This window comes from Eublepharis macularius, chromosome 6 (assembly GCF_028583425.1).
Source record: "Eublepharis macularius isolate TG4126 chromosome 6, MPM_Emac_v1.0, whole genome shotgun sequence".
NCBI classification, from domain to species: domain Eukaryota; kingdom Metazoa; phylum Chordata; class Lepidosauria; order Squamata; family Eublepharidae; genus Eublepharis; species Eublepharis macularius.
In genome coordinates this window covers 29,533,908-29,547,925 of record NC_072795.1, presented here as the reverse complement: position 1 = coordinate 29,547,925, position 14,018 = coordinate 29,533,908, and the positions used below count along the sequence as shown (strand labels likewise).

Genomic DNA, 14,018 nt, shown 5'->3' with positions numbered 1-14,018 from the left:
TAAAACCAACAATTAACTATCACAATGTTTTGGTAAGGTTTTGGGGGGTGGGGGAGTAAACAAAATGAAGAATTTATATAAACCTTTACAATTTCTAACAAAGTGGAGCATATATGATCAGAGGTTAAAAAAGAGACTTGTCTTGTCATCCTTTGCATTCATGTAATTACTGAAGTGCAGAAAAGAAAAAGAAAGTGGAGAAAGAGAAAGTGGAGAAAAAAGGAAAAATATGTTTACCTTTTGAACCTTCATGCAACACTTAAAAATGATTCCCATTAGGTGCAAATTTTTAATAAACTATTTTACCAACTAAGTTGAGTGTCTCTTTAGTCCAGGCTAGAGTTTATCATACTGCACAATGAATAGCTAGAAACTGACATAGGCAGTCCACACGTAACGTACCATGAGGGACCAGAAAAAGCAAGTCCTAAGACATTCAGTTTTCCTGGACAAACATGTTTACTGGCAGAAGACAATGCCTCTGGTTCCAAGAAAAGTTTCTTCTTTGTTCAACATGTGTGTGGGAACTGGGCTTGAAAGAAGGACTTACAAATTAACCATGCAGGAAATGTTTAGAGAAGGGGTCCCCGACTGATTTGAGCCTGCAGTCACTTTTGGAGTTTTGACCCAAGGTGGTGGGCACAACCATAAAAATGGCTGCCATAGGAGGTGAAGCCAACCACAAAATGACAGGGAGTGAAGTCATGCATAACTCTCATAGTAAACCCTCAACATTTCAGGCAGAAGCTGTGTTAACAGGATGCCTTTTAAATGAACATATTGTTTAAAAACATTTTCTTGCATATGCACAGTTTACCTTCAGTCATGCAGTGAAGATGCTTGTGCTGTGGTAGCAGCAGCTGCTGATACAATTTTTTTAAAAAAATGTGCACAGCTAATCAGATTTCCAATAGCAAATCAGAAGCTCTGCTGGGCAAAAACCCACTTGGTTCTGCCCACTTTCTAAAAACTGTTGGTATGCCCCAGGAAAAGTGTCAGCAGGCACCATAATGTCCATGGACACCACACTGCAGACCCTGGTTTAAGAGATATACATCTAAATGTCCCTGAAAATGATATAAACTTTTGCAAGGGCTATTGTATACTTTGAGGAAGGAAAGGAGATCTTCTCCAGAACAGACCTTAAGAGGAAAAGCAGACTTCAATGATATAACTCATTATCTACTGGGACTTGGATTAAATGTATTTCTGTGCCAGAAAGCACCAAGATTACTTCCTACTAGGAGTTAAACTTTCTTCACTGATAACTGAAGTGGCTACTGCATGGTTCCACTGTGGAGTCATCTATCTCTTCAGGAGGTTTATCTTGATGCATACTTGACAAACTACTACAAGTCAATAACAAATATAAAAACAGAACTGGTTCACACAATCTATAGTATGGGTTTTCAAAATGGTTCTTTGGAAGGACATCACAACTGACAGAAATTTTTATAATGAATTATGAGGACAAATTTCCCTAATTTTCCAATGCAGACCGTATATGAACCCAGTTCTGAAATATTTATCCTCAAAGGTAAGTTTTAATAGTAATTTTCATAGATTTAAAACATCTGATAAGAGAACCTAAAGCAGCCAAACAAAGATGAGAAGAGAGCCAGTGAGGTGTAGTACTTAAGTATACTGGACTAGGAACAGAGATACCAGGTTTGAATCTCTGTTCGGCCATGGGAGCTTGCTGGGTGACCTGGGGTCAGTCACACAGTCTCAACCTAACCCACCTCACAGGGTTGTTGTGAGGATAAAATAGAGGAGGGGATGATGATGAAAGTGGTTTTGAGTCCTCATTGGGGAGAAAGATGGGGTATAAATAAATATAATACAGATATTTTATATTATCTATGTTCCTTTCTCCAGAAAAGCAAAATACAGAGGAAAAAAATGAAGAACAAGGTAAATGTCTTTGATTTACAGTAATATATGAATTCATAACAATCAAGCACTTATTCCAATGCAAGATAGATTCTGGATGTTGCATGGAAACTTTGAAAATATTGGATATGGGTGTTATGCAGATCAGACTAGAGCTTGCTAGAGTTTCAGATGAGGAAGTTTTGAACTTGAAGTCACTATTGCCTCACAGATTTTAAATTTTAAACCTCCAGGGCTAGATGACTTTTCATCTGAATTTTATCATACCTATTCTGTTTTGAGTAATCTTTCTAATTTTTGTACTGATCATAAAGTAGTTCCAGAGATTGGTGCTTGGAATGGAAATAAAAATAAGATTATATTTTGAAAGAAAGCAAGGATCTACCTAAAGTAGATTTATATAGATTAATCACTTGGTTCAATGGTAATTATAAATTAACAAACAAATAAGACCTCCGCAAGTAATATTTGGATGGATCAAACAAGGAAAATTAACATGAAATTAACACAGAAGGAAATTAACTTGAGAAAAACAATCAATATAATAATACCAACAGCACAGGAATCTGTATATAAATCTTATTTTTGGATGCCACTAAGCTTATGAACCTTTTGAACAGGGTTATTGGTTGCAAGTCACAGAAGTGTTTAATAAAAAATGGGGATGGGCTGCAAGGAAATGACTACTGCAATTCAAGACAGACACTTGGGGTAGATGCTGAATTAACAGAAAGTATTGTATTAAAAGAAGCTGGACAGTCGATCCTTTTCTCCCTTTGTGTTTGCAACATCTATGGAGCTCTATGGAGTGGACAGTAAACAACTATGTGTGGGGCTCTTCCTGATGTGGGCCTGCCTCCTAGCCTCCTACCTGCAAGGGGGGCTTCCCAGGCTGTAGACTGGAAGCTGGAGGGGGTTACAGTCACCTGAGTCCTCCTTTTCCTTCTTCAGAGTGTTACTGCCCTGGCTAGTGCCTTGGGCAGCCGCATCTTCCTAATTTTTAGTCTGGTTTGGAGCTTCCCTTTTATCCCTACCTTCTACCCCTGGTCTTCCCAAGCCCCATCCCACACCCCACCCTAACAGCCTGAGCCACCACCCATACCAAGGTCTGGAGCACCATGTTTTGGAAATCAGGGCTTTACCCCCACAAACCATCACTCTGGCCCTCTTGTTACTTGCCGACTGGTCCTTGCGGCTCCCCCTGCTCCTGGTCCCTCCCATGGCCCTGCTTGGCCTGGTCATCCAGGGTGGGGTTCGTCCTCAAGGCTAGTGGGCTGGTACTAGCTGTTGCCTCGGTTGTTACTGTGTGGCCCTGAGGCTGATCCCAGAATGGGGCTGCTGCTTCTGCAGGGGCACCAGGTGATGACATTGTCAACTAGTGCTGCCTCTCCAGTGGCTGGGGAGAGTGTTGCTGCTTTTGGCCGCCTGCTGCCGCCTTCCCGAGCATCCTGCAAATGTTCCACAAGCTTGGAGGCTCCTGTACTGTTGTTGGCCAGTGAGTGGGCATAGAAGCTGCCAGTTTTTATCCCCCAGTCTGGGGGTCATGAGCTCAGTGGGGTGGTGGTGCTGAATCTGGGCAGGGTGCTGGGTACAAGGATTCTTCAGGTAATTCAGAATATCAGCTTAATTATTGGTATAAAATTCATAAAATTAAACCCAACATTATTGAATTAAACATTAACCCAGCATATCAACTGTAGATTGGTAAGAGAACAGAGGATCAAATTATTTATTTAGCGGTTAGTTTTCTGGAGATCTGAAGCAAATATATAAGCTAAATTACAGTGTATTGATGCAAGAAGTAAACAAGGACATAGCAGGATGAGCACAACTAAAATTTCCTAGCAACTATTAAAATGATGGTCCTTCCTAAATTTTTATTTATGTTTATACCAATGTTAAAATATTATTAAGACGTAAAGAGCTGGGAGAAAATCCTAATTGGATAATGGGTGATGAAAAAAGCACAAATTAATACTTTGAATATCCAACTCATAAGAAGGGGGTGCAGCATATATGATTCTTAAAGATATTATGAAGCTACATATCTTTAGTAGATGGGTCAACTACTTTCTCAAGAGAAATCATGTGAGTTGGATTTAGAGCAAGAACATATTTTAGTTCCCTTAGGATCTTTACTATGACTTAATAAGAATGAACTCAAGAATGTGTTGAAATATAAATTAATTCCTTCTCAAATTGTCCAATCCCTGTTTAAAAACAAGAAGAAATTAAATTCACTTATCTCCTCATTGCCACCAGGGAAGTCAGATTTAGTAAACGTTGGCCACCAGGAGAATTTTCACTCTCAGATATACAATATATGCATTTTTGGTAATTTTGACTCTGAGTCAATGATATTAACTTGAGAATATTACTAATGGAGTGCAGGCATCAGTACTATTTACAAACTCCAAATTTAGTATGCGTCAATTAATGACTACTAGATTATGTAAATTAGCTTCTTGTGAAAGGCTGTTAAAATTTGAATAATAATAATAACAACATTCAATTTATATACCACCTTTCAGAGCAACTTAACACCCACTCAGAGTGGTTTACAAAGTATGTCATTATTATCCCCACAACAAACACCGTGTGAGGTGGGTAGGGCTGAGAGAGCTCCGGGAAGCTGTGACTAACCCAAGGTCACCCAGCTGGCTTCAAATGGAGGAGTGGACAATCAAACTCTTAACCACTACATCAAACTGGCTCTCATGAATGAAATAAGATAATGCTTTTAAAAAGAAAATATAAGAACAGCATCTTCTATTTTATTTAATAAAAAGGGAGAAAATGAATAAAAAGATTCTGGATGGTTATGGTTTTACCTGATGTGTCAAGAAGACGCAAACTGTATGCCTGGAGGTATATTTGCCAAACACTCTGCCTGCGCCTTCCCCACTGTGTTTCTCATTGTAAAGAGAGCTGAGATTAATAACATGCAGGAGAGGTGTTTTCTATCACCTAACTGCCATAGGAAAAGAGACCAACTAAAACGGCAATGGCTTTTACTGATCCCCATCAGTTGTAGAGTAAGCTTTGACAGAGGCCTGGGGTTGCCACTGTTTTTGTTCTCACAGGTGCTGTGCCTTTGAAAGCATGACTGGTGGAGGTGTAACCTTTTGGTCTGTCATAAATTCTGAAATGGCACAACGTATGCATACGCTTCACCGTTTTAAAGGAGTGGCCAAAGCTCAGTGTTAAGGCACATGCTTTATATGTAGAAGATCTTGGATTCAATTCCTGCTATTTCAGGCTGAATCTAAATCACATTGTCTGAGTTTTGGAGAGATATCGCTAGTCTGCTCAGACAGTCGTTGACTAGATGGACCAATGGCTGGCCTCAATATAAAGTAGCTTTCTATGATTACTCTCCAGTTACTATGATCCTCCCCTGGACAACGATGGAGCTGACTGATAGTTCCATCCTAAGTTAGCACAACTCTGGAACTGTGAGGTCTTGTAAGTGGTGGATACCACTGTCTTATATATATGGGGTTATATAACGTACTGGTTCTCAGTAGAACCTGACTGAACTCACAACCCTGGATGTCCAAGTGATGCAGATGGCTAGAAGGCCATTTTTTCAGCTTTGGCGGGTTTATCAAGTGCAAATGCTTCTGGAAAAAGCAGACCTGACCACACTCAAACATAACTTGGTAACGTCCAGACTAGGCTACTGTACACACTCTATTTGGGGCTGCCTTTGCAGAAAACTCAGCAATTTCAGCTGGTTCAGAATGTGATGACTAGGATGTTAGTAAATGCCTGTTGAGAAGACTATATTATACCTGTGTGATGTAAACCAAATTGGCTTCCAGCCTGTTGCAGGAACCCACAATGGGTTCATCTAGTGAGAACCCCCATAAAGGCTTTCTTGGCGACAACCCTGGCTCTTTGGAACTTTCCTCCCCCTGCCTCTTGCTGTAGGCCTTTTAGCACCAGTTAATGTTCAGGAAAGCATCTTATTTAATTTCCCACTATGGTATCGCTTATTTTAAAATGGTTTTTGTACATGGATATTTTATTGTGTTTTTTTTATTTAAAATTGTTGTAGACACCTTGAGTATTTTTAACAGAAAGGCTGAATATAAATGCGTTAAATGAATAAATATATGCTGGGGATGAGCTGTCTTTTCCCAATAACCACTATTGTGCAATGGCATTCATTCCAATTTAGTTTTAAAATCTTATTCTAGCTTTATAGAAATAATGGGCTTGCTCTGTATTATGTTCAACAAGTATTTACTTAGAAGAAAAGAAACGGTATTTAAAATGCTAATTGTTAATGACTACAGACATACCTTTTTCATCAGATTTGTCTCTTACTGCTAAGGTATCATTGCTCAATGATATGGTTTGAGCATTTAGTATATCTGTTCTCATTCCTGGAAACTTTGGAGAGGAAATTAAACGTCCTTCATAGGAATATAGATAGATTCCTCCACCATCTACAAGAAGAAAATGCCTAAAAATAAGCAAACAAAACTAACTGATTAACAATGTGTAGGGAATGCTATTAACATAATAGCATAATCATAGAATCCTAGAGCTGGAACGGGCCTTACAAACCATCTAGTCCAACCCTCTGCCCAATGCAGGAACAGCCTAAAGCATCTCTGACAAGCATTCGTCCAGCCACTCCTTGAAGACTGCCAATGAGGGGGAAACTACCACATCTCTAGGTAACTGATTCCACTCTGAACTACTTTTAACATGAAGTTTTTCCTAATGTTCAGCCGGTACCTTCCCTGCTGTAGTTTAAACCCACTGTTGCCAACAGAAACAGTTCCCTACCCATCCCCCCAAGTGACAGCTTTTAAAATACATTTTAAAGGTTGAGGGGAGCATTCATGACTCCCCTCAACCTCCTCTTCTCTAAAATGAACATTCCCAAGTCCCTCGGTCTTTCCTCGTAGGGCTTGGTCTCCAGGGCCCTAATCATCCTGGTTGCTCTCCTCTGCACCCATTCCAATTTGTCCACATCATTTTTTAAATGAGGCCTCCAGTACTGCACACAATACTCCAGGTGGGGCCTGACCAACACAGTATACAGCGGGACAATGACATCCTGTGATTTGGATGTTATGCCTTCGTTGATATACCCTCAGACTGTGTTCGCCTTTTTTGCTGAAGCATCACACTGACTGCTCACACTTAACTTTCCATCCACCCGTATCCCAAGATCTTGTTCACATACATTGCTACCCAAAAGTGAACAAGCTCTACAGGTATACCACATAATACTGCAAGCAGCCTAAGAAGTTCCAACTGATTTAAGCAAGGGAGCCAAATAATATGCTTATAGAAAAAGGCAACAGTTCCTTAATCAGACCTCCTTAGGAAGTTCCTCCCCAGTCAACATCATTGGGAACAAGAATTCTCTCTCACACACACACCCACACACCCCCCACACACTATATATATATAGTCTAAAATATAATTCTACAGCCTTACAATGCTTAAACAAACATTATTTAATAAAAATCAAGCTGTGTCAAGTATTGTAATAAACAAGTTACCTTTCCGCTTGCAAAATTAAACTGACAGTTCCTTCTTTGAGGTCAAAGATTAATGGAGTATTCCAATTTTTAGTTCTAAAAAAAAAAAGGCAGAGACAATATATATTAAAATGCCATTAAAACAAGAGTTACATATTTCTAAGCCCACTGAAGGGAGTAACTCTTCCTAGAACTGCACTATTAGTTTAGTACCTATAGATTATAATTTTTTTCAAACTGAAACGGCTGGGGGAAAAGTATGTTAAGATTTCAAAAGATACAGAAAGCAGATTAATATATATCTTCCAGTTAGATTATTTGTATATTGCAACGGATCCTGTCAACTTTTGTCACAATTCCTTTCCTTACTACAGCCCCACATGGTTTCATTCCCTGTAGGTCCCATGATCCCAAGCAGAGTCTTTCTTGGTGGTTGAAGGAGATATTTCCTTCCTTCTTCACCAGCTGAAAAACTGGTTGGATTAGCCCATTATTTCACATTTCCCAAAATCCCTATAAAGGCTAGTTACAATTGGGATGATTCAGAAGCATAGACGAGTGCTCAGAATCAGCATGCCTACTAAATATTTGGTGAGGTTCCATTGAAAAAATAACTTTCTCAACTGTAGCACAAAGACAGTGTTTAAAAATCCTCGAGTTTAAAAAGTAGTTCAGGGGTTCAGCACCAGTGATGATTAAAGAGAAACCAAAACAGTGCACAGCTAATAATGCACCAAAAAACAGAATCTTATTCAACAATAACATATAGCTTTACTCTGAAGGTTTCTCTCTCGTGCTAAAACAAATGTACACAACCAATTCCATGTGAAATTATCAAAAGTTCATGATATTTCATTTAGATTTATGGAATACATATCACTGAAGAATTTTTTTCCAAAATCAAATAATGTAGAATCTATTATGTGTAAAAGTAAGATTTTTGCCATTTATCACACATATCAGATGACTCAAATGTCTCATTAAATCAATTTGCTTACGAGAATATGTAACACTGTAGAGATGTTGAAACTACTAAATGCTCATAGTTCAAAGAGGCCTTAATGACTCTGTCACGGAATTCCAGTAAATCCACCGCATCATTAAGTACATTACGAACCTAATAGAAACAAGAGACTATAGTTAATAAAATTTAAATTATTAACAAAACAGACGCAGAGCAAAATATTAGATTTATTCTCAAGTCTAGAACTTTACACAGACTACTTAAAAAAAGAAATAAGAAATGTTCTGATATTTGTACCCATCATACTTATGCACTGCAATATCCTAATGTTTGTGATTAATGCCTTTCTAATTGACTATACATAGTATAACTAAAACTTTTAAAGCTTTAGGTTATTTATATATTATTTATTTATTTTATTTGACTTATATCCCGCCCTATCCACGAATGGGCTCAGGGTGGCTCACATTATAATTAAAACACAATAAATTAATAGTCAACTTTAAAAACAGATTTAAAAACTTATATTAAAATGCTCTGGTGCCATTATATATAGGCTACTTTGGATACTAATAAAAGACCTGCATAGGTCATAGCTGTGGGTAAAACGCATAGCCGAGGGCAGTCATAGAAGAGGTAGCTATCTTAGATAGGATAAGGGGGGATACCTGCTGGTCCTCAACCAAAGGCCTGGCGGAACATCTCCATTTTACAGGCCCTGCGGAACTGTAATAGGTCCCGCAGGGCCCGGATCTCCAGCGGGAGAGTGTTCCACCAGGCTGGGGCCAGGGCAGAAAAAGCCCCGGCCCTGGTGGAGGCCAGCAGGATGTCCCTCAGGCCGGGGACCACCAGGAGTTATCTGTGGAGCGTAGCGCCCTGCAAGGGGCGTAATGGGAGAGGCGGTCCCGCAGGTATGCCGGTCCCAGTCCATGGAGGGCTTTAAACACCAAAATTAACACCCTGAACTGGATCCGGAACTCCACTGGAAGCCAGTGCAGCTGGCACAGCACAAGATGGATATGCACTCTAACAGGTGTTCCTGTAAGAACGCGTGCCGCTGTGTTCTGGACCAGCTGCAGCTTCAGGGTCAGGCCCAAGGGCAGCCCAGCGTAGAGTGAGTTGCAGTAATCTAGCCTGGAGGTGACCGTTGCATGGATTACTGTGGCCAGATCCCAAGATGAGAGATAGGGTGCCAGTTGCCTGGCCTGTCTAAGGTGAAAAAAGGCAGACCTGGCAACGGTCGTGACCTGGGCCTCCACTGAAAGTGTGGCGTCCAAAGTCACATCCAGGCTTCTCACCATCAACAAAGGCTTCAGTTGTACCCCGCTGAAGGCTGGAAGCCGGGTCCCCAACCCCATTGCTCTACGACCCAGACACAGAACCTCCATCTTCAGGGGATTCAATTTCAGGTGACTCTGATGTAACCATACTGTCACAGCCTCAAGACCCTTGGCCAAGGAATCCAGAGCACAGTCAAACTGGTCGTCCATCAACAGATAGAGCTGGATGTCATCTGCATACTGGTGACATCCCAGCCTCAAATTGCGGACTACCTGGGTGAGGGGGAGCATATAGATGTTAAATAGCATCGGGGAAAGAATTGCCCCGAGGGACGCCACACATCAAGGAATGGCAAGCGGTCATCTGTTCCCCAAGTGCCACCCTCTGTCCCCAACCATGGAGGAAGGAGCTCAGCCATTGAAGGACTGTCCCACAAATCCCCACATCGGCGAGGTGGTGGGTTGAGAGACCATGATCGACTGTGTCGAACGCTGCTGTAAGATCTAAAAGTATAAGCAGTGCCAATCCGCCCCGATCCAAGTGCCACCGCAGGTCATCTGTGAGGGCGACCAGAGCTGTCTCCATACCATGGCCAGGCCTGAAGCTGGACTGGAATGGGTCCAAGATAGAGGCATCATCCAAGTATACCTGTAACTGTTCTGCTACCGCTCTCTCAATTACCTTACCCAGGAATGGAAGATTTGAAACTGAGTGGTAATTGGCTGGATCAACAGGATCCAATGATGGTTTCTTTAATAAGGGCTGCACCACTGCTTCCTTCAATGAGTCTAGGAAAAGCCCAGAACTCAGGGAAAGATTAATAAGGTCAGCTAGCACGATCTGAATCCCAGCACCACCAGTTTTCACCAGCCATGATGGGCATGGGTCCAGTGGGCATGTAGTAGGTTTCACAGCATGCAGGACCCTGTCTACCTCTTCCTGGGAGAGCGGTCTGAACTGATCTAATGTCAACCCTGAAGATGGCGAAGGGGCCTGCAGTTCACATACTGCATCAACCATGGTGGACAGGTCCCAGCGGAGTGACAAGATCTTATCTACAAAATAGTCTCCCAAAGCCTCACAGCTTATTGTCGAATTCACATTTTTTGTCCCATGTGTAAGGGACGTTAAAGCCTGAATCACTCTGGAAAGCTGTGCTGTGCGAAAACTAGCAAACACAATGGAGGCTGGATAGTAATCTCTCTTTGCAGCTTTCTCTGCCACCTCATAGGCCTTCATAAACATCCTATAAGATGTTCTTGTCACTTCATCACGGAGTCGCCGCCACACTCGCTCTAGCCGTCTCAGCTCCCGTTTCATCTGTCATAGCTCTTCAGTATACCAGGGAGCTATTCTAGTTCGGGGGCAGAGAGGGCAACAGGGAGCAATCTCGTCAATGGCATCAGAGAGACGGGCATTCCAGTTCTCTATCAGCTCAGCCAACGAGCTGCCAGGGGGCACTGGATCCCGCAGAGCGTTCTGGAATCCAATTGGATCCATTTGACTCAGCGGGCGAGCATAGATCAGCTTGTTGCCCAAGCAGGGGGGCTGCAGTGCCCAGAAGAGCCCTCAGGACGAGGTGGTCTGACCATGGCATTACTATAGGTTCATCCAGATACACCTGTATCCCAACCCCAAAGATTAGGTCCAGCGTGTGTCCTGCTCTAAGTGTGAGTGCCGATACAAACTGAGAAAGCCCTAACGCCGCCATGGAAGCTATCAGGTCCATGGCCCGTGAGGAGGCGGCATCATCGGCATGAACACTGAAGTCTCCCAGGATCAAAAGCCAGGGATACTCCAAGGTCAGATTCTACTAGCTTTTCTGTTGGCACAAAAGGGAGAAGGGGCCCATTTTGACCTCTGAAAAGGCTGTACTAAGGATCATTAAAACGATATGAATAATAACCATGTTGAATTCACTCGGGCAAGACAGTTCTTCTTACACTAGCAGAAAAATTGGAAGGCTTCTAACCCACTGCATTTATCTTTGTCAATAACAGTAAGATGAAATTAACAGTAATTAAAACCGAACAATGAGAATGAGCAGATATAAAACTACAACATGCATTGCTACTACGTGTGCCTAAGTCCAGATATTGTTCACACTAGTTTTCCAGGAGAATTTTTTGGGTACAATATGCATAATTTTTAATAAGAGAACCTGGGCCACCAACCCAGTTTGTGAGATATATTCATGGAAAATTAACATCTGGAAAATTGAAGCCATAAAAAGGGGAAAGATTCCCCCCCCACCTTCCTGGACAAGGAAATACACGTGAGGATTGATCATTCATGGGTGGAACTTTGCTAAACTGTTTATTAGCAGTAAACCAGGGCAGGGCCACTAGGGGTCCAGTCAGCTCTGGTGTTCTACTTACAGAACCATATAAAAGGAATGAGCTAGAGCTGCTTTACAGTTGGGGGGAAATGCCATGCTAACCTTGCATTTTTCTTGCTTCCAAACTAAAGATGTAAGCTGGTTCTGTTCATGTTCTCAGACAACCCCAACCCAAGAATGTATATATACTCATCACTGTCAGCATCCATAAGTCATTCACATATAGAGCTAGTGAAGACTTAATTGTATACCTATCTCATGAAGCTCTACAAGCTAAATATAAACATAGCCTAAGAGTTTACTAGACAGAATCATCAGTTACGATTCAATGTCTGGGAATGAATGCAAAAATATGAATTTTTACCTGCCAATTTGTCTTCTATATTCCCAGACACTGACTCATAACATCCTACCCAGTGGACAGATGGGTAATATAGAATTTCTGTTGTTGCAAGTTTTCCCAATTATATATTCACATCAAAGAAAACTTCATTTCAGGCCAAAAGATATTTAGGTGCCTAATTATAGATTTGAGAGCCTAATGTTGGGCACCCAACACTGAGAAGTTTGACTTGAACTCTAATACTGACTGTATAATTGGGAAAACTTGTAACAACAGAAATTGTATATTATCTCTCTGTCCTCTGGGTGGGATCTTATGAGTCAGTGTCTGGTCGATCAGAACATTTAGCAGGTAAAAATACCCATTTATGCATTTAGTTCAAAAGGGCTCTTTTAGGTTTTAAACTCAGGCCACGATATGTTAAAAGGGGTTACATTTGAAATTACAGTACGTTTTGGCCTCTTGCTTCACTTTCAGTAATAAGGTTTTCAAACAAACAACAACTACGACTCTATATCAGGCATTTTAAATTCTGCTGTTAGAAATCGGATCATAGGCACATAAGATTTAAAAGTCTATAATTTTCCTAGTCAAGAGAGATGAAGCAAAGTATCTAGTGGTACTCACAATAGGTATTTTTACATAGCTAGAAACAAATTACCCTGAGACTGAAATATTCTACATAAGAATTCAGTTAGATTATGCTTCTTTGTCATCTGTCCCCAACTATTGCACGAATTTTGAGATCAAAGAAAACGGATACGTTTGTTATCCCAACTCCTGACTGAAAAATGTGTACTACAGTAACAAACAACAACGCTGCAGCTGTTGTGATGGTAAACCACAGCTATATACAAGGTATGTTTGAAAAAGAAGCCAAGAAACCCAGGCTATCTATACACAGGCTATTGTGCCTTCCTTCTGCAGCTGTGCCTTTGTTGCCAGCTACTTTGAAATAATTTCTACTACAAATAAGACTTGTGATTTTGAATTTCCAGTGCAATTCATAGAACACTTCTTTCAGAGTAGTCTTCCTCACGTCAACAAGATCACAGCAGACTGTGAGCCGTGACATGAGTTCACAAACACATTAGAACACATATTCATCTCACAAGGAAGGAACATTCTGAAAACCATTAAACCTAGCTGATTGTCGAATAAGTCTCCTCTTGGATGTTTTACCTGACCTAACAGACTGATGTTACTCATCCATTCAATTCATTTATAATTCAAAATGTATTCAGACACATTATTTTCTACAAGATCACAAATGTGAGCCATAGCTTGAATCTAAACTTACCATGACCTGAATGGATGGATCTCTTCTTCCCTTCAAAAAGCTGCTCTGGAAGGTCAAAGGAACCACAAGAACAGTACGGAATGTGGTATGGGGACTCCACTTGCCTGGGAGCTTGGTCTCAGCTCTTGTACAAACTTTTAAAATCTATTCGTACAAAAGGCTGAGCAAGATAGAGGAGACTGAAATTTCAACAATTTCCCCCTCCCACTATAGTTTCTTGTGCTGAACTCCTCAATATTCCGAAGGGTCCCTTTACACTTCAGGAACAGCTTTGGGGGGGAAACTGGGAATTACAGAAGTGAAGAAGGAATTAGTAAAGATTCCATCCATGAACTCTGTTCCTTTTGCAGTAAGAAAAGTTCTGCTGTTCAGAAAGCTTCAAATTTCCAACACGT

General features: G+C 41.0%; 1 protein-coding gene across 8 annotated transcripts in view; it reads right to left on the bottom strand.

Moving 5' to 3' along the window:
* IFT80 (intraflagellar transport 80) overlaps nt 1-14,018 on the bottom strand; it is a 112,584-nt gene that overhangs the window by 29,603 nt on the left and 68,963 nt on the right. For all 8 annotated transcript variants that reach the window (XM_054982590.1, XM_054982594.1, XM_054982593.1 and 5 more), the window contains 3 exons: nt 8,396-8,514; nt 7,419-7,493; nt 6,201-6,364 (listed from right to left, as the gene is read on the bottom strand). In XM_054982590.1, the coding sequence (XP_054838565.1) occupies nt 6,201-6,364; nt 7,419-7,493; nt 8,396-8,514 (358 nt within the window). The remainder of the gene's footprint in view (nt 1-6,200; nt 6,365-7,418; nt 7,494-8,395; nt 8,515-14,018) is intronic.